General features: G+C 34.5%; 3 protein-coding genes and 1 long non-coding RNA gene across 8 annotated transcripts; 1 reads left to right on the forward strand and 3 right to left on the reverse strand.

Moving 5' to 3' along the window:
• The first annotated feature begins 2,044 nt into the window (after nt 1-2,044).
• Nucleotides 2,045-3,685, forward strand: LOC103432442 (adenylate isopentenyltransferase 3, chloroplastic). Of its 2 annotated transcripts, XM_008370640.4 has the most exons (2): nt 2,045-2,429; nt 2,534-3,685. In XM_008370640.4, exon 2 carries the CDS (start codon nt 2,558-2,560, stop codon nt 3,518-3,520), a length of 963 nt encoding a protein of 320 aa, XP_008368862.3. In that variant the 5' UTR covers nt 2,045-2,429; nt 2,534-2,557; the 3' UTR covers nt 3,521-3,685. The 2 variants fall into 2 exon arrangements, with proteins under 2 accessions (XP_008368862.3, NP_001315853.1); NM_001328924.1 differs by lacking the exon at nt 2,045-2,429 and having other exon boundaries at nt 2,558-3,520.
• A 1,274-nt stretch (nt 3,686-4,959) lies between these two features.
• Nucleotides 4,960-11,008, reverse strand: LOC114824067 (uncharacterized). 3 transcript variants are annotated; one of them, XR_011579543.1, is made up of 5 exons: nt 10,597-11,008; nt 10,380-10,475; nt 8,703-8,769; nt 7,297-7,425; nt 4,960-6,950 (listed from the first exon to the last, which is right to left on the reverse strand). It is a non-coding gene; the product is annotated as an uncharacterized lncRNA (long non-coding RNA). The 3 variants fall into 3 exon arrangements; XR_011579544.1 differs by lacking the exon at nt 4,960-6,950 and adding an exon at nt 10,053-10,119 and having other exon boundaries at nt 7,095-7,425; XR_003772300.2 differs by lacking the exon at nt 4,960-6,950 and having other exon boundaries at nt 7,095-7,425.
• A 5,383-nt stretch (nt 11,009-16,391) lies between these two features.
• On the reverse strand, nt 16,392-17,180 carry LOC103432449 (uncharacterized). Its single transcript, XM_008370645.4, has one exon. The coding sequence runs from the start codon at nt 17,061-17,063 to the stop codon at nt 16,557-16,559; it is 507 nt and encodes a 168-aa protein (XP_008368867.4). The 5' UTR covers nt 17,064-17,180; the 3' UTR covers nt 16,392-16,556.
• On the reverse strand, nt 16,992-19,509 carry LOC103432450 (protein WHAT'S THIS FACTOR 1 homolog, chloroplastic). Of its 2 annotated transcripts, XM_008370647.4 has the most exons (3): nt 18,181-19,509; nt 17,206-17,318; nt 16,992-17,017 (listed from the first exon to the last, which is right to left on the reverse strand). In XM_008370647.4, the coding sequence occupies exon 1, from the start codon at nt 19,432-19,434 to the stop codon at nt 18,235-18,237; it is 1,200 nt and encodes a 399-aa protein (XP_008368869.3). In that variant the 5' UTR covers nt 19,435-19,509; the 3' UTR covers nt 16,992-17,017; nt 17,206-17,318; nt 18,181-18,234. The 2 variants fall into 2 exon arrangements, with proteins under 2 accessions (XP_008368869.3, XP_008368868.3); XM_008370646.4 differs by lacking the exons at nt 16,992-17,017; nt 17,206-17,318 and adding an exon at nt 17,786-18,052.
• Between the last annotated feature and the right edge of the window lie 435 nt (nt 19,510-19,944).

Here is a 19,944-nt window from a genome sequence, read left to right on the forward strand (position 1 = left end):
CGACTAATAAGCCATCATATAATGATGAGTTGAGAGTCCATACGCAAGTTGAGAGTCCATATGCGAGTTGAGAAAAAAAAATTGTCCATACACGAGTGAACGACTTCAAGCCATTAATGCATGCGTAACACACATGACTAGAAATTGGGTTAAATAACCTAAATCCTAAGATCATCTCCAACCTATGGGATAAAACTTAAATTATAAACTTTAAAACCTCCCCCAAACCATCTCCAACCATGGCCTAAAATAAGCCATGGGGAGAAAATATATCTCTAGGCTAGATTTCCCCAAGGATTTAAGTCTGGCTTAAATTATGCTGGACCCACCAAACTGTCATATTTCAAAAAAAAAAATTCTGTTTTCACTTATAATCTAACGGCTATGATCAAATCTAATAGTAAAAAAAAAAGATTTTACGGTCCAAAATTAAATCTAATGTCTAAAATAATTTAAATTTAAGAAAATTATTTAAATCAAATTTAACATAAACTTTATAAATACCTATGTATTTGTATGATTTTTAATTACTTATCAGAATTTAAATATTTTTAGACTATAATGTTCATCAAAATAAATTAGGATAATCTATATAAATTTTATTTTCAAAAAAGTTACCGAAAAAATAAAGTTAGGCTAAAATCATTGTTTAATAATCTCGGACTAAAATTTTAAGCCATAATGGTTGGAAAAGAAAAACAGTTTCTAGGATATGGCGTAAATTGTATGGCTTAAATTTTTAAACTTTATCCCCAAGGGTTGAAGATGGTCTAAACTGTGAATACAATTCAGATCACTTGTGCGTGAATGATTATCCGTGACATTATTTCTCTTTATAATTATATTAGTCGATTTCTAGTGATTAAACTGTTATTGGCCTGTACTAATCAAGCATGACATAACCCAAAAATTCCATACCAAATCGTTTTCAGTTTCTCTTAGTGGAAACCAATCTAGCAAACCCTATCCTATATACTGATCATATATATGATTAGACAAATCATTTGAAATGCATGCCAAAGATCATAATTATCCTCACTAAACTTATCCTCACTATCCTGCAATCTGTTCATGTATATATGTTACATCATAATTAGAAAGTTCTACTAATCAAACATTCTACATGGCGAACCAAGTTAACAAGACTTTTTGTTTTTTGAGACTAAAGAGGGATCAAAACGCTCTAAACAGAATTTATTTAATGGAACCTAATGATCAATTAGCTACCCTTGTAATATTATATTTAACTTTTACAAGTTACTTTGTGATCGAAATACGACCAAGCTAGGTAGATTCAGTGGAGTCCCAAGAAAATTTTACAGAATAAAGTGAGTTATTCTATTACATCCCGAATGAGAAAAGTGACCATTGATTTGACCATCACTAAAACGACACTCTGATATTGGAAAACTTATTTAATTTAATTTGGTTCTTTTTATTCCGTTGTCAAATAAAATTCTTCCTTTCCTGTATATAATACATATATTTAATTAATTTTTAGGTGCCATATAAACCTAATTAGTAAGCCTTTGGGATTTAATCACATTGAAAATTACATTAGGTTTATTTTATTTTATTTTTCTATATTCGGATTCAAGGTGTTTTGTCAAATCCACTGTATGCGAAGAATCAGATCTTGCTTATTAAATTGCAAGCATTTACAGTTGAGTCCAATTAGCGTAACTATCAGATGTCGTTTTAAGAATCAAAATCTTGCTGCAATTGCAATGTCATGCAAGAACATTTTCAAGTTGAGGTTGAAATTTGAGGTGGTACTTACCTTACAGTACTACTACTACTACTCATGCACAAAACCATGGATCATGTTTGTTTTGTTTTTTGTTTTTTGTTTTGGCACAAACTGTTTTAATCAATAAAAGTGGCATCAAAGTCGGATATAAAGACATTGTTCGCACTATTTTATTCAACTAGCCTAACTCGTATATGCAACTCAATTATGCTTTCGTTATTGTTTGTTGTTTTCTTTCATGACTTTGATTACTATATATTCAACTCGAAAGCTATATTATATATGCAGCTAGCAATCAAATCAAATAAATAAATATATCAAACTTTTGTGGAGGGAATATATTGCAAGACCACTTCTTTTAATTTCCTTTTTTTTCTACCTCCACAGGTTTAAAGTTGACTACTTGTAATTCCAAATGCATAACCAATTGACCAACTTGCCAATTTTCCCAGGTATATAAACATTGAAAACCTCCCCTTTCCTACACGAGGTGTGAAGAAGTTGCTTCAACTTTTTGAGAAATTTTTTATTTCCTCGTAACTTTGGTTACTTATGACATCAGTTCTCTCTCTAGCTAGCTAGTTATATCAAAAGAGCCAAATAAGCGTGTGCCGTATTACCGTCTGCCAACTTTCCTCTAGCTTCTTCGTCTAGCTGCATCTCATAAACCAATTTACAGGTAAATATATTAAAACCAGACTCAAAAATTGGATCAAATTTGATTTGTTTTAAGTTTTGATTTCATAATTTTATGTTTTGCTTATGTTTCGTAACTTTTTGCAGATAAAGTATTTGATCATCACCAGCATGATGCCAATGTGCAAACAAATACAAACATTACTACATGTTCCATCTAGTGGCCATAATCATAAAATGGACGTGTTCAATCCTCACCGGCAGAAGGAGAAGGTGGTGATCGTAATGGGAGCAACAGGGACCGGAAAGTCAAGGCTCTCCATCGACCTAGCCACCTGTTTCCCGGCAGAAATCATAAACTCCGACAAAATGCAAGTCTACGAAGGCCTTGACATAGTCACCAACAAAATAACCAAAGAAGAGCAACGTGGTGTACCGCACCATTTGCTAGGGATGCTAGATCCTCATGAAGATTTTACTGCCAGGGATTTTTGTGACCTAACCTCAATTGCCATTGAATCCATTTTAGGCCGTGATCGGCTTCCAATCATCGTTGGAGGTTCCAACTCTTACATCGAGGCGTTGATCGATGATTATGACTATAAATTTCGGTCCAAGTATGACTGTTGCTTTTTATGGGTAGATGTGTCTACACCCGTTCTGCACTCTTTTGTGTCAAAACGGGTAGACCACATGGTTCAAAACGGAATGGTGGATGAGGCGAGAGAGTACTTTGATCCCAATGCAGATTACACGAAAGGGATTCGAAGAGCAATAGGGGTCCCTGAATTCGATAAGTACTTCAGGTATGGGCCATTTTTGGAAGAAGAAACTCGTGCTCGGTTACTACGACAAGCAGTGGACGAAATTAAGGACAATACGTGCAAATTGGCATGTCGACAACTGGAGAAGATTCATAGACTTAGAAATATCAAAGGGTGGAATCTGCACCCGTTGGATGCCACGGAGGTGTTCCGAAAGCGCGGCGAAGAGGCCGACGAGGCCTGGAAAAAGCTTGTGTCGGGGACAAGTGCTATGATCGTTGGCCAGTTTCTTTACAATATGACAGCTGAGGTTCCTCCACATCTTGGAAGCCTTAGGGTTCTTGAAGCACTTGCAGCTGCAACTCACTAGAAGCTTAGACATTAAAATTTTCTTATGCAGTAAGTTCTGGTTATCTAATTTATTCAGTGTAAAATAAAGAAATTAAGTCATGACACTTCTTAAGCATTAATTTATTGTATCGAATAATTCCATCTCATGCTTGATATGATTATATAGCTTTTTTAGCTTTGAGCACTTCCACCCCTAAGAAATATGCTAGCCCAAAGTCTATTTTTTAGGCCAGTCCTCTCAAAATCCCACTCCACCCCACCCAATAGGCTGGCCCAAAGTGGAGGGTAGCTTTGAGCCCAGCACATAATGGACTGAGCAAGGGATCGGCTTACATGATGTCAGTTATGTGAATTTCTTTTTTTTGTCGCTGGCACATGAGATACATGCGTGGTGAGCGCGCGTTCCAGCATAAAAAAAAAAAGTTAGAATCTTACTGTGGACCACATATCCACTTTTGGACTATTAGATTTCATTATTTTGATATCCAACGGTCTAGATTAATTAACTTAATAAAAATTTATTTAAAAATACAGAAAAAAATAAAAGATTTATATATATAAATACCTAACCATCTTTCGCAAAAATTGTACTTTCGGAAAATGATACGTACCGTAACAAAATTGGTTAAAATTTTTATCTGAAATTAAAAATAAAATTATTTTTTATTATTTTATTAAAAAAATTAATAATATTTTAATACAAATTGACTAAACTCTTGTTCAACTTATCTTTTAGAGGTAGAGATGCACTTGATCAATTACTATTCATTTGAATGGATTAAATGGATATTGAGCCAATTCATTTTTTAGGAATTGAGTTGCTGGTATTGGTTCCATGAAAAAGTAGAGTTAATTATGATGATGATGATGGTGATGATGGTGATGAAGACAAGATAAAGTTTTTTATTTTCTAGTACAAAATAAGTGTGTGCTCCGTACATTCATGTCATACCATATCTCTGTAGTTTTTGTCATGCATTGCGTATGAATTTACTTTAAAGAATCAGAATCTTGAAATGATAAGGATATGGTTGAGATGGAGGGACCTGGCTTCTTTGACATTCCAGTTCTTATACTCTTATTTTCTTTTATTTGTGCGGTCATAATTAGGTTACGTTAATATTTTATATCATTATTTCTTTTTGTCTTATTATCTCTATAAAAAAATCAATAGAAAATGTTGACGTGGCTTAACCATAACCGTACAAAATAGAAAGGAATAAGAGTGTATGAGAACTGGGAGGGCAGAGAAGCCGGGTCCGAGATGGAGATGGATTAAGATAATTAAGTTTTTGATGCAAAACGGTAGTATTTATATTAGGGTAATGTTACGTAAATCAAATTTATAAATCATGTGATGTGTTACCAGTAGCCAGTAGGAATAAACACATTAATCAACACTTAAGTAATAATTTAATCGTTCACAACCAAGTCATATGGTTTAACAAATTTAATCTCTTTAGTAATACTCATCTTATTAATAATCAAAATTAAACAACATATTCATCAACTGATTAACGTGTTACGAATAATATATCATTCGGAGGCTCATCAAGCCAAGATAATTAAGTTATTATAATGGGTTTTTGGATATGATCATTGCTTAATAAGAAGTCAAAAGCATGGCTAGTTGGATGCGAATAGACGATATTTCTTCTCATAAAAAGCAACTATAGAAAAGAATTGAAACACTAATTGAAGTTTGTGATATGCAATCACCATGTATTATTAATATGCTTTGCTTTCTTTTCACGCATCACACACACACAAAACCCTTTTGTTGATTAATTTGCAAATATGCAATTAATGTGGAGCATGATATACAATGTCCAAATGATAAGACAGATGCAGCACCCCCATCCTCCACTTAATACATGTTCCAAATAAATAAGAAAGATGCTAGCAACCTTTTCATTTATATTTTCTCATTTTACTTTCTCGACTTTTTTTATTCTTAATATTGTTTGAGGATCGAAACCACCTAAATGTTAGGTTAGTCTTTATGATCAACTTTGCAAAAAATCATTCAAATTAGAAGTTGTCTAACTGTTCAATTAACATTATCAAAATTTAATATAAAATATATGGTTAAAAGGATCGAAGAACATGTGGGGAAAACATAGCAGGAGCAAGACCCAAATATTGTAGATTTAGACTTCAGTGTCCCATTTGAGCTCGGAGGCAGATTGTCTGCCCTCATGTTTGAATGTCTTTCTCATCTCTTCATATTTTGTGCGGTTACGGTTAAGTCACGTTAACATTTTATATTATTTTTTTATAGAGATAATAGGACAAAAAGTAATAAGAATATAAAATATTAACGTGGCTTAACCGTGATCGCACAAATAAGAATGGATGAGAAAAGCACCCAAACAGAAGAGCAGACAATCTGCCTCCTTTTGAGCTCATGACTCGCCGTAACAGCGAGACGAACCAAACTAAATGCTTTCCCCAAGCGTATGCCCCTTTTTTGCCAAATTTGTTTGTTTACTAGCTCAAATGAGATTTTGTAGATATGATATCTTTAAAGGCTTTTCTACACACAAAAAAAAAAGAAAAAAAAAGAAAAAAGTTTTCAATCTTCTTGTGAAATTGCATGATGAAAATGAAATGAAAGTTGAAGATAAAATGAGGAAGTTATTTGAGAAGATGACTAGCATTCCCTAATAAATATGTAAAAATCTTATTCTGCAAACTAGTAGTTTGAAGTGAACGAGTCCAATTAAATTAAATGAAAACTAATAAAAAATGTTTGAAAATTTTGAGTTTTAATGATAAGAACAAAATAAAAGGTAAAATAAATAGTACCATGATTGACTTTTTAATGTAAAAAAATGATTTTTCGTTAAAATAAACAGTACCAAAATTTTTTCATTTAAATTCCCTTGAATTAAACAATAGTCATGGACGTCGGTGTTTGGTGCTTATCTAAAATAGGAGGGATACACATCACACACTGACTCAAGTTCGTACATAGATCATTACTGGATAATGACTCAATGCTAGCTCAATCTTGTTAGTTACCCTATTATTTACCCCCCCCCCCCCCACCCCCAAAAAAAAAAAAAAATCCTCTATTCATTTCGGTCCAATACTCAAAACCCTAATGGATTGCTTTGGTAGACTTACTGTTTTTTTCCAAGACTCAAAGACCCTAATCTGGTTAATTAGTTCTCATTACTTACAGTTTTTGGTGAACGTCACGTACATAATACCTAACTAATTTACACAAAAACCCTAACAAAAGCAACTTAAAAAAGCTAATAACCAAAAGAGAAGATAACCTAAAATTCTTTTTCTGTGGCTTCATGCCGCTGCGCCAAAAGGCACATATCTGGGCAAGTGGGCAAATGGGCGAGCCTGTTGTGTTCTACAGTGAAGGTGCAAGAAGCATCAGAACAAAGTCCCACAAAGTGGCTTTGGGTTTTTTAGCTTTTCTTTTTGTGTGCCTATAGATACGATACAAGAGGAATGGGTTGTTAAGAGCATCAATCTCATTGTTGAGAGCATAACTATATCAAAGAAAAAAATGGATTTTACATGCATATAAGTAGTTGAGCTGCTCGCTATATTTGTAATGAATTTTATAGTGAAACCTCAACTTTTTTCAATTATATTATGTGTGTATACTGTTATTGTGACGTTCTATACCAATGATATAAATACATATAAAAAAATTATAAATATCGTTGTATTAACTTGTTGCCCTATATTTTTCCTAGGTTTCTGACCCAAAAAGGAAACCAAAAAACAACGAAAATGGAAACAAATTGTAGATGTTCGGAAACCACTCACTATGTACTGTTGTCATTTTCATGCACGGTGCATGATGCTATACATTATTCTGGTTCCTATTCATCTTCTCTTTTCTAGGATTTTTGTACCCTAATTTGAGAATGAAATCCATGAAGCATATCCAACCACCTGGAAAATGAAATGCTTAGGACCCACTTAGGAAAATACCCACAATCTATCACCCAAACCAAAAAATAAAAATAAAAACTGCATCGATCTATTTGTGAAGAAAACCTGCCATATAGCGGTGGTATATAATTAAGTGTTTATCTTTCTTATGCCGGTAACATCCATCATCCCCGTATTTCAGCCATAATAACTAGCTAGGTCCAATCGAAGTTAAAATGCCTATCACCAGTTTTATTTAAAGAAAACTAATGAAAATTGTTTCAAAAGTTTGCATTTTAACCAAAAACCACTCTATAATTTTATTTAATGATACTGACAACAAAAAGAAAATAATAAAAAAAAAAAAATAACCTCACAAAAGCGCGTGCATTGCAAATTCTGTGAACTTATCATATATATTGCAGCAACCCACACCTTTTATTATTATTTTCTTTAGTAGCTTCAAATCCTAACCTCATAGCCCCACGTGCCTCCTTTGTCTTTCTTTATTTCATGTTTAGGAGCTTTAATGATGATAGTTAGTACTTTCAATGCTCCCCTCATGTTCCCGCTCTCACCATTTTCAACAAAATTGTAATAAACTATCTCCCATAATAATCTTAACTGATGATTTCCTATTTGAACTTTTTGTGAGAATGTAATAGGCTCTCATCTTTCCTAAAATTAGAGAAAGACCTGCTCTCTTCAAACTTAAATGACTAATTGCTTTGGATTACACTTCATGAAGATATTCTACCATCATAATACTTTTGACGACATTCTCATGTATAGAATAATTATTTGGGTTTGCTATTCATTGTTAGAATCTTCACCACTCATCCATTAATCAGTATAACAACTAATCAGAAAACACAACTAATCATTTGTATCTAGTTAATGTTAAGGACATGCCTTTTCCAAGTTTATTTTTCAAACCATTGGCCACTAATTTCTTGGCCCCCAAAACCATAGATGCTAGTGTGCATTTTCCAGTTGAGCTTTGTCTGTTGTCCATTGTTTTCTATGCCATGGTTAATGAAATAGTGATAGTACTAGTGTTCAGTTTAAGAAATAGTGACACATCCCGACCCGGAATGTCCATTAGGACTTCAAATTGAGCTGTGCTGGCCGACACTTGGAAGGTGACGAAGCCATAAAGTGTAGTAATGTGGAAAATGTGAATAAATTTAAACCTAAAAGTGCCTAATCAAAAGAGTGCGCAGGTGAGCGGGATTGAACCCATTTCACACATGATGTCAGAGTATAAGACAATATAGTAAATAGGATGAAGGTTATACCACTAGAAATAACCATCTCCTGAGATTTTCCAGAATCCTCGTTTACACTTAAGCACAGCTACTAAACCTGGAGAGACAAAAAACAAAGTTGAGTGGGTCAGCAAAACAACGCTTGTAAGAAAACCCTTACTTTCGAACGTACTAACCCCTTACTATAAAACAAGTATAGTTTCCTTAAAATCATACTACGTATACGCATGAAGATTTAATGTATGCCAACAATATATATCAGAAATATGCCACAACAGGAATAATTCAACAACAATAAAAATATAGGCATGTGCTTGACAATATATTAGCACCCAAGTTGGAGTCACCTAATGTGACTTGTACAACTGCACCTATGGCTCATCAATCTATACTATCACACAAGTCGGAGTCACCTAATGTGACCTGTATGACAGGCTATGTGTAATAATAATATACGCTATAGTGCTACGATCATGTGAAGCTTGCGCTAAGCGCAGTCACGTACAAGTCAAAGTCGCCTAACACGACATGTACGACAGGCTAGCACCTACTTGGATCCAAGACGAGCATGCGGTGCGAGAGGTGAACATACACGTGAAGGCTGGCCTTGGCCCCATGCAGGAGCACTAACACCGGGGTGTAGTAATGATGAGCCAACTATATGAATATATGTATGCCATACAATTCAATCAATATACTAAACTCACCTAAATTTACCTGCGCTTCCTGTAGAATCATTTTAGGGGGGTGTATTCAATTGAGAACTTGAGAGACTTTAATGGATTTATAAATCCATGGACTTTTATGGAGTTTAATTGATTTGTAGATATTCCATATAAAATTTTGATTAAATTCCCTCGAAATCTCATGGGAAGAAGTGAGATTTGTAGATGCTTAAAATACACTACAAAATCTCTCCAATTCCCTCTAATTCCTCAACCTTCTCAAATTCTTTAAAATCAATTACTAATTGAATACACCTGGAATGTTATAAACTTCTTTAAAATCCTAATTGAATACACGTAGATTTCTAAGGATTTTAATAAACTATCTTAAAATTCTAATTGAATACACCTTGAATTTCAGAGAATCACTTAAAATCCTGATTGAATACCCCTAGATTCATTAAAAGAATTAAAATCCCTCAAAATCTCAATTGAATACACCCCCTTATTATTCTACCATTGTACTATATTATAAGCAGGTAAATCTGTGTATGAACATTCCATAGCCATTTTATAATTCCATACACAAGGCAATATTTACCAAACTAAATTAAAATTGTGGCATAATAGGCATAAATCCATTTAAACGCATTTGTGGAAACTATAAGCCATATAAATATATATATATATATATATATATAAACTGCCCACTCACAGATACGCAGTTGAAACAAAGCCTCCGAGCCTTGCTTGACCCCGTACGTCCTCGGGATATGTTTATCCTATATGTGAAATTACTAATTAACTTAGTTTAATAACACATAAACAGAAATTTAAATAAAACCTCTGTAGATTGCTCAAACATAGAGTTTGAATATACGAAATCGATCTACTCGATGTCATGGACCTACAAAAAATTTCAGAATAATTTTTTGACACCGGACGCGCCCTCACGCACCGGCCACGTGCATGCAGAGCTGACAGAGGCATAACGGCCATTAGGAATATTCCTTTAAAAGGTAACAGAAGTTAATGGCGTTACCTGACGCCATTAGAATATTTCGTCAGAGTTGAAAGAATATTCCGTCATCTTCTCCGGTGGTCCTCGCCGGCCGCCGCCATCTGAACTCGCTGGAATCTGGAAAATTTCACCGGTTTCTAGGTAAAATTTCAAACCTTCGTATCTTCTTCATTTATCAACCATTTTTCACAAAATTTATATGGAAATGAAGCTTATGAAGAATAGAATCGCGTTATACCTTTTTGAAGTCCAAAAAATGGACGGAGGTGGCTTGAAAAAAAGCATTGAAAGGTACGGCTAAACCTAGGACTTCTTGAAACCTTGCATTTCGAGGTTGTTTCTTCACCAAACATTTACTAAAGACCTCGGGGAGTTGTAAGAAAGCTTCCCCGACCTTTAAAACTCCTCGACTCAGCCTGAAAATGTCGATCCAAAACTCACCGAGTCGAAGCTTCCAAGTTGGTGAGTCAAACCTCAACCAAATCGAGATTTGGTTACACGGTTGTGATGATGGGGTTGAAGGGAGTTCAAAGGTGTAGGTTACAAGTCACGTTTGTAGGGTTTGGATGTCGTTAGAGAGAGTTAAAAAGAAAAGGTGAGAGAAAGGCCTTCGGGGAGAAAGAGAAGAAAGAGAGAAATAATGCTTTCTGATTGAGTGATGGGTTTGATGGTGATGATTTGATTGGTTGCTTTCAAAGGAAGGAAAGCAATTGATTGGTGAAGGAGAAAGTAGGGAAAAAGGAATGGTGGTGAAGGATTGGTGGAAAAAGTCAAATTGAATAATTTGATTGGTTGAAAGTGAGGGGACTGGATCCACTTTTAAGAATTGGATGGATTTTGAATTTCAGATTTTGTACAATTTTAAATGCACAAAATCAGCCTATTTGATAGTGTTTCCAACACTGTAAATTTGTACGCACATGTACAAAATTACCCATGATTAACGTACTTTAACGGAGCGTAACTTTGTCATTACAGATTTGATTCGAGTTTAACATGCGTTCACGCATTCGTAGCGACGAGTACTAATTAATTACGAAACCAGGAAAAAGAAACTGAAAGCCGAAAACCACATCCACGGCAGATTCCACTTTTATCCAAAAAGGGTAAAATCATCAACTCACACCAATGGAAAAGAAATTACAGTGAAAAATAGGGACGGGTTGTCACAAATAGTTAGTGTTTAGTTTATGAAATAATGATAATATTAGTATTTAGTTTAAGAAATAGTCAATGTCAGTTTACAAAATAGTGATAGTATTAGTGTTCAGTTTAAGAAGTAGCTAATTTTCAGTTTAAGAAATATTGATAATACTAGTGTTTGGTTTAAGAAATAGTTAAGAAATAGTGATAATACTAGTGTTTGGTTTAAGAAATAGTTAGTGTTTTGTTTACGAAATAGTGATAGTATAAGTGTTTGGTTTAAGAAATAGTTAGTGTTTAATTTATGAATTAGTGATAGCAAAAGTGTTCGGTTTAAGAAATAGTCAATGTTTAGTTTACGAAATAGTGATAGTATTAATGTTCAGTTTCAGAAATAGTCAGTATTCAATTTACGAAATAATCATCGTTCATTTTAAGAAATAATGATAGTACTAGTGTTCGGTTTAAGAGTTAGTCATTATTTGGTTTGAGAAATAGTTAGGGTTAAGTTCTAAATATAATCAGTGTTCGATTCTAGAAATAATCAATGTTCAATTGTAAAAATAACTAGTGTTAACATGACATGACACAAACTTAAAAAATTGTCCAAATTAAAGATAAAATCACACTATTTTGAAATTAAAATAAACATTGTTTATCAAATTGAAAAATGAAAATTTTTCTTTATTTTTTTTGTCTTATAATATTATTACTTAGTTTGTTCCAAACAAATTATGAAATAATGGTCAAATAAACATACAATAAAATAAAAAGTAAAAATTGTAATATTTATGAAGTGAGAGTAGAGTGATATGAGAGATGAGAGAAAAGAAAAAAAGTTGATGTGAATGGGTGAGATGAGAGGAGAGAGAAATTTGATGGGAATATGTGAAAGAGGGGAGAGGGAGAGAGGAGTTAATAATGGTGGAGGGAGAAAGCGGGAGGGAGGGAAAGTGTGTATGACTCAGTAATGTGACGCGCGCATCAGATTTTGTTTTTGATTTTTTTAATTATTATGTTAAACTTTTGCTATTTTTATTAAAACTTAAGTCATTTTTATTAAAATTTAAGTTTTTTTATTAAATAAAGTTAGTGGATGATTTTTTGTTAATAAAAAGTTTAAAGAAACTATTTTCATTAGTTTTCCTTTTATATAACCATATATGTATTATATATCTCAAGTCTCATCACGTAATTATACATCGGTGACATCTAAGCAAGTCTTTTATTTGAGATATAATACACGTAGCATCATATACTTGTGAACCTTTTTACAAATAAAAAAAAATAGTCTGTTCTTTCATATACCAAAATTATATCTTTGAGAACAATTTCAACTTTTTAATTACTATAAGAAAAATATATACATATATATGGGCAGGATTCGTGGCACCGCTTTTCTTAAACAGTTATTGACACACGTTTTTGTAGGGCCCATTTAGTATTATATTATAACGATTTGAACCATCTATATTTTAGAACATCATTCCTAATATTTGCAAAAAATTAGACAAATCTAAAACTATTAAAACATTCATTTGTAGAAAACAAAAAATGTTAAATACATTTCTACAAAGAAACACTAAACCCTTAATACAATGGTTATATAATTTCGAAGACTTAAAAGATAGACAATTTGAATAATTGAAATTATTACGAATGAGCTCTATTAAAACGTGTGTCAAATTGTATAAAAAATAGTGCCATAAATTCGTCTATATCTTTAGGTTCGCAAGGGGTCCTCCTCGTACGGAAGTTTTAAGTTTGTAAACTGTGGGTACATGGTCAAGATATAGATTTCAGTATTTAAGGGCAGAGAATAAATTCATAGCAAACAAAACAAAGAAATTAAAAACAGGGCAAATATCGAATAAAGTTTTGGGTGAAATGGGAGGATACCGATTGACCTGTACAACCAATTAGTTTATAGTCAATTATTCCTTTTGGAAAAAGTAAAGGTAAATTTCGATTAAACTCTCTTCAATCAAGTCACCATCTTTTAGATTGGAACATATTATTATTGGGGGTGTTATCAGCATATATACAATCTCCATTTTCCATTCATGTCGCATTTGCGGACACTTGGAAACTTATCATTCATGGAGCCAAAGATGTACGATAATATTATCTTACATTCTACCATACATTTTTCAATACCGAACATAAGGACACCTTATGTTATTGTACCATTTGAGAGACATTTGAAAAAAAAAATTCCTCCAATTAAATAATGACATGTAATATCCTACTCTGTATTTTGGTCAGAATGAAAAATCTCTCACGTTCTATAATTCTATGAGCAAGAAGATAACCCTAATTTTCTATACTTCAATGGGTGAACCACAGATATTACTTTATTTATAAACTCTTTGATTCATGATTATGTTACTATATGTATTGATAAATTATCAATCATCTATTCCAACAAAAAGAAAAAAAAATGCTAACGAGGATTGAGTTGGTAAGGATTGTTCTCTTCGCTATATCAAGACTGAAATCTGCTATTAACAATTTCTCTTGGTGAGAGATCTGTAAAAATAAAAAAAGGGGCTAAAATAAAAAAAGGGGCTAAGACCCTTCTGTGAGTCTTTAAAGAACCTAGTGGCATGCTCTGACCCTGGGATAGAGTAGTCTCTCCTCCCCTGAACTCTTTGCAAACAAACAAAAAGAAAAATAAACTGACAAGTAACCCTAGCTATCTTATGCAATGTGTAAAAGTTATGTAATGTGGCGAGTACGCATGAATCTGATATATCATGTTAAATTAGAAGCTTTATTTTCTTAGCGTAGGATTCATTTTTTAAACATGGAAAATTGTTGCATCACATCCCGTACAAAATATGTACGGTTTAGAAAAATCTAGCCATTCAAGATATGTACGGTTTTAATAAATGTTGCTTTGCATGGAGACGCTCAAAATCATTTAAACTGGCATGCGAAGCTTTACTTTCTTGGCATGAGATTTACGTTCTCAATGTAAAACATCATATTCAACATAGAAACTAAATCGATTACGAGTGCTCGTCGGTTTATAAAATCTAACGAATCCACATTTGATCCAATATATATTTTGGATTGTTGATTTTCAATCCAAACCAACCCAATTCCTTTTATTGGTTTGGATTGGATCTCCATTTTTAATAGTATGAAACATAAATACATCAAATGTGAAACAACTTTCGTCGAGTCTAATTCAATCACAAGTTCTAAAGAAAAGTGTATTCGTTTCACATTATATTAAATATAGTTCTATCAAATAGTTTAAATTGTTCATTATTTATTAAATTTAATAAACATATAAGAGAAAATTTCATTGGATTCGATTGGATTCTCACAAAGCAAATGCGCCATCGGATCCAATTACGTTGGTTTGTTTTGGATTTGATTGGATTTGATCTCTTCGTTGAATTTATTTGATCACCTGGTTTCTTATTGTGGATTAGAATAACAACTTCGTCAAATGCAGTTCATATGAACATGTTTATCAAGAAGAAAAGCAAGTTATTGATTCTTTAGCTTCATTTCGAGCAGATAGTTAGACTATTTCCAACTGAAGGCTGGCCAGATAACTTGTTTTAGTCCTCTGACCCTTCAAGATATTAATATTTTAATGAACAGTACATGGTCATATTGGCCTCCATCTTCAACCGAGGGCCATAGGGCTTGTTTTAGTCGTGTCACAAAAAAACGTCTCCAACCGAGGGCTATAAGGCCAAACATAATTTATTATTTAAAAACTACAACTTAAATTCAAATCCAACGGCTAAGTGACGTCAGTATGATTTTTATGTTGTTAAATGTTTTAAAAAATATTGTTTAAGTTTCATGTTGTTAAATGTTTTTTTTTATGTTGTATAATTTTTATGTTGGTTAATGTTATTTAATGTTATTTCATAATGTTTAATGTTGTTTCATGTTACTTAATTTAATTTAATGTTGTATAATGGCTTAGGAAGTTATAGGAAAAAAATAGAATTTAAAAAATATATGAAACAAATTTTGTAAAATAAAAGTTATAGGAAAAAAAATATAATTTAGAAAAAATATAAAAGAAATTTTGTAAAATAGAAGTTATAGGAAAAAATATAAAAGAAATTTTGTAAAATAGAAGTTATAGAAAGAAAAAAATAGAAGTTATAGGAAAAAAATTGTGTAAAATAAATAAATAAAACTGTAAAAAAAAATAAAAAATAACGGCTAGCTGACGTCAGTTAGTCGTTGCATTTGAAATTTGGCCTAGAATTCCTGTCGGTTATATCTAATAGGAATGCTAGAATTTCTAGCCCAGCCGGTTGGCCCTTTGGCCCATTCAAATTTCGTGGGGCCCATGAGTCCTCTGGCCTAGCCCTCGGTTGAAGACTGTTTTCAGGTTATTTTCGGTCTTCTGGACCCTTCGGTTGGAGATGGCCTTATGCCTATTATTGGTTTTTTACGGTTCTAGATTTTCTTATCTCTACCCATGCTTGTGATATTTCACTTTGTCTTAATTATCAGTTTTGTTGATCATTTGGTCATTATAGAATTTAACTTAGTCCCCCGCTTGTATTTTTTTTTGTTTACTTTCCTTTGTCTTTAGAAAAATGATGGAGGAGGGACCCAGGGGGTTTGGGCATAATAGTCCTCATCCCTACATGTGAGAGGGTCGGTGCCTCATATGCGACCATTGCTGAAAAGCTAATCTCGTATAATCTTAGCTAATCTAGTCTAATATTTTTCGATTGAATTTTTATTTTTAAAAAAAAAAACAACCCTAAAAGTTGCAATCTGGGTAGGAAAAAAGTTGAATTTCAGGGTCAAAATCAAATATTATTAGAAATTATATTGATAGGTAAAGATCCTCGTCTCTTGTCCGTGCATAAACTTCAATTCTTTTACGTTGAAAGCTCGAAATTATTAGAAATATAATAAGCAGTTAAATAAACAACGCCAAATTTTAACAAGATTTTAAGTATTACAGTCATGCCACGAAAACCTCATATAACACCAAATATAAGCAAGCAGTGCAAATAAATTAATTTTCCGTACGTTGATGAGCAAGTAAATATGCTTTATTCTTCATATCTTTATCCTGATCGGAGTTCCGCACGTGTAGCTAACGGTGCAAGTTTCTCCGACAGCCACGGAGTACGCATGAGCAGGCCTAATGAGGAAGTTGGGCAGGTGAACCAGCAGCTCACACACACATTCATTGTCCAGCTGGTTCAACCACTTACAACAATTATCTTCGGCAGGAATGGCTTGATGATCATGATGCCTGTGCCTGTGATGGACATGTCTATGTCCGTGATTGTGTCCATGTCCGTGACTGTGTCCATGGTCGTGACCATGGTCCTCTTCCTGTCCTTCATCATCATCGGGGGGTGAAGGGGGAGGGGAGGGGGGTGTTGGTGGGGGTGTCGGAGTAAAGGGTAGCATCGAGCAAGCATAGTTAGCAAGTGCAAATTGCGATGCACAGAGGGGGCGCGCAGGCGGGAATAGATGCTGCGCCTTCATCTTCGGCAGGAAGAGCAGGGAAGCTGCAAACAAGGTTAAAGTAAGAATCTTGACTCTCTCCATGACCATTTCAGCTATCTTCTTCTTCGGCTAATTCGTCTATTTATACTCTGTTGTGGTTTCATAAGCTTTGTGTTTTCTTAGTTGTTAGGCTCTCTTTGTGGGTAATAATTATAAATAAAAGACTAATTAAAAAAGTAATGGAGATTACCAAGGGAATGAGGTTTAGGTTCCCATTCATTTGGTGTGATGACTCTGTTTGTGTTAGGTGACGTGCAAACTCTCCCAAATAGTGTTTCCACAACCGACCTTGCTCCTACCAAACTGCAAGAACAGAAATTACATTATATGTGTCATTTCCCTGTCAATTTAGCAGACATTACAAACACTACCATCCTGTCTGGTCACAACATAGAGATAATGAAATACACATGAATCCGATGCATGCCCCGTTTCCAGGATTGTTCAAAGAAATGAAACGGTTACAGCTAAAGCTCAAATGAAGATTGAGGGAGGTAGAACTTCCGGTTCATTACGGAAGGCTATACAGAAATGCAGAATAGGAAAGCTGAAAAGAGATGAATTCAGTTACGATTGGTAAATAGAATAGCATTCACTTCCAACGCAGTATAAACTAACTGATGCTCTAAACAGAAGCAAATTCATCATAACCATTTTCAGTGGATATTCCCTTTAGAAGTCAGAATGTGTTCATTGTCTAAGAAATCAATCGCCAGCATTAATACATCGATACTTAGTTGCACTTTGACCGCACAATAACAAGATCAAAATTTGCTAAAATTGTGTCATATTGCGAATACAATAAGTGTTGGGACGGAACTGAATGTGAGAAACACATTGAGCATGATTACAACAACTCCATGACAATGTCGCATCACATAGGTGAGCATGCATCCCAAAATGTCATAGTGCTTCCGTCAATAATTTCCATTTTCATGAACTTGTAGAATCAAATAAAAACAAACACGAATTTAATATGGCACCCCAAAAAAGCAGTTACATCCTCCATCAAAGATATTCAGGTACACCAAGAATCACTACAATATTTGAGACGAAATTGGTTAATTAAAAACAATAATCCGTCACAACCAAGATCATCCAATACTTTCAACACTATTTGCAGCTCAATGTCAATACATATGATTAAGAACTAATTCCTCGTTACCTGTCATCTAGTTGCAAATTTCACCGCTTCTGGATCACCAACCATGCACTTATCCTATTCTTCGTTCCTCATAGCAATCATTTCCTTGTTCTTCTCAACCTCTTCCCTTTGCAACCGCAAATGCTCTCGTCTCTCCCTCCATCCCTCCTCCAATAGCTCCGCAAACTTGTACTTTATCTCTAGCAGTGGATCCCGGTCAATCAACTGATCATCCTTGTACGCTTCCCTCAGCACCGCCGTCTTAATCCCTCCCTTCAACGACAGATAGAATATCCCAGCATGCCTTGTGAACACATTCGAGAACGCATTTGAAAACCTATACTCATCACTAAATTTACCCAATATCGGCACAGGAATCCTTTTAAACAAAGACAACGATAACAGTTCATGAAAAACTCCAACCGTCCTCTTCTCCATTTCCTGCGAAGCTTGATCCAATTTCGACGCATCTTCATACGGAGAAATATAATCCATTTCCACCCAATCCCTTACCCACTCTCTCATTTCCTTCTTCAAGAAAAACCCTGATGGCAGCCTATAGTTAAAATTAGGCCGAACCCGAATCCCTGTCAAATTCGACTCCTCTTCTGCCCTCCTCTCAATCACTGATTTCGCAAACTCGGGGTTCCATGAAACCAATTCCAGATAACAATTCTCCTCTCCGGGGCACCCAAGTATCCGAAAATACTGCGGATACTTGGGCACCAAGCTAACCAAGAAATCGTTCGGAAACCCGAATTCCCTATTCACATGAACCAATTTATCAACACTAACAACCCTATCCTTACACATCATCAGCAATTTACACAATTTAGACACAATCAACGGCTCATTTTCCTTAAAAATCCTCTCTTCCTCCTCCAGAAACATCCTTAATCTATCGCTAAATCGAAGAAACTGAACCGGTTCCGATTTGGGTTTAATTCTATCATAGTAAACATCGAACAAACCTGGGTTTCTGCTAAGAAAGGTTTCGACTTTGATGTTGAGCCGCAGCCTTTCGCGCCGTTTTTGGAGGTATCGAAGCGGGATCACCCGACCCGGTTCGTTGTGCACCTCCTTGACGACGCGGGCGCAGAGCTTGTACGACTTGTCGTTTTCGATTGCCCGGTCGAGCTTCTGGTCCTTGCGCCAGACGACTTTGAGGCTCGAGATTGATTGGGATTGGAGGTGGGTCGCTGGGCGCGTGCTGGGTGTGAGAGCGGGCTTGTGGGTGCGCATATAGGAGGAGATTGGTCGGGTTTTGGAGAGCATAGCCGGAATCGGAGACCGAGCTGATTCAGTCACTGGGACACAGTGAGAGTGCGAGGAGAGAGAAGCAATTTCAGGGTTTCTGTGTAGCGGCAAAATTAAATTGGGCCTTGTTCACCAAAAAAAGTTAAATTGGGCTTGCAAAGCAACAAAGTTGAATGGGCTTGAACTGTGTGACTATTTATGGATTTGGGCTTGGAAGCTGGTCCATATGAATTACCTTGGGCTTGGCTGCTTGGCCCATATAAAGTCTATTAATATATAATAGCATTTGCCTACATACTTTGTATGTATGAACACATTTTTTTAGAAAATGAGAAGGAGAGAGAGAGAGAGAGAGAGAGAGAGAGAGAGATAGAACATGGGGGAGTGGAAGGTTTTTGTTTTTGTTTTTGTTTTTTCAATTTTTTATATATAAATATTGGAGGTATTTTAACATCACAAGTAGGTGAGATTTCAATAAAAAACAGTAAAATTTGGCCCTATGAAATTACATTATTGCCCATCATTTTT

Source organism: Malus domestica, chromosome 03 (assembly GCF_042453785.1).
Source record: "Malus domestica chromosome 03, GDT2T_hap1".
NCBI lineage: Eukaryota > Viridiplantae > Streptophyta > Magnoliopsida > Rosales > Rosaceae > Malus > Malus domestica.

Bases quoted from the DNA above. Each gene is read 5' to 3' on its own strand.
- LOC103432449 (XM_008370645.4), bottom strand. From the start codon at position 17,063: ATGGTCATGGAGAGAGTCAAGATTCTTACTTTAACCTTGTTTGCAGCT.
- LOC103432450 (XM_008370647.4), bottom strand. From the start codon at position 19,434: ATGCTCTCCAAAACCCGACCAATCTCCTCCTATATGCGCACCCACAAG.
- LOC103432442 (XM_008370640.4), top strand. From the start codon at position 2,558: ATGATGCCAATGTGCAAACAAATACAAACATTACTACATGTTCCATCT.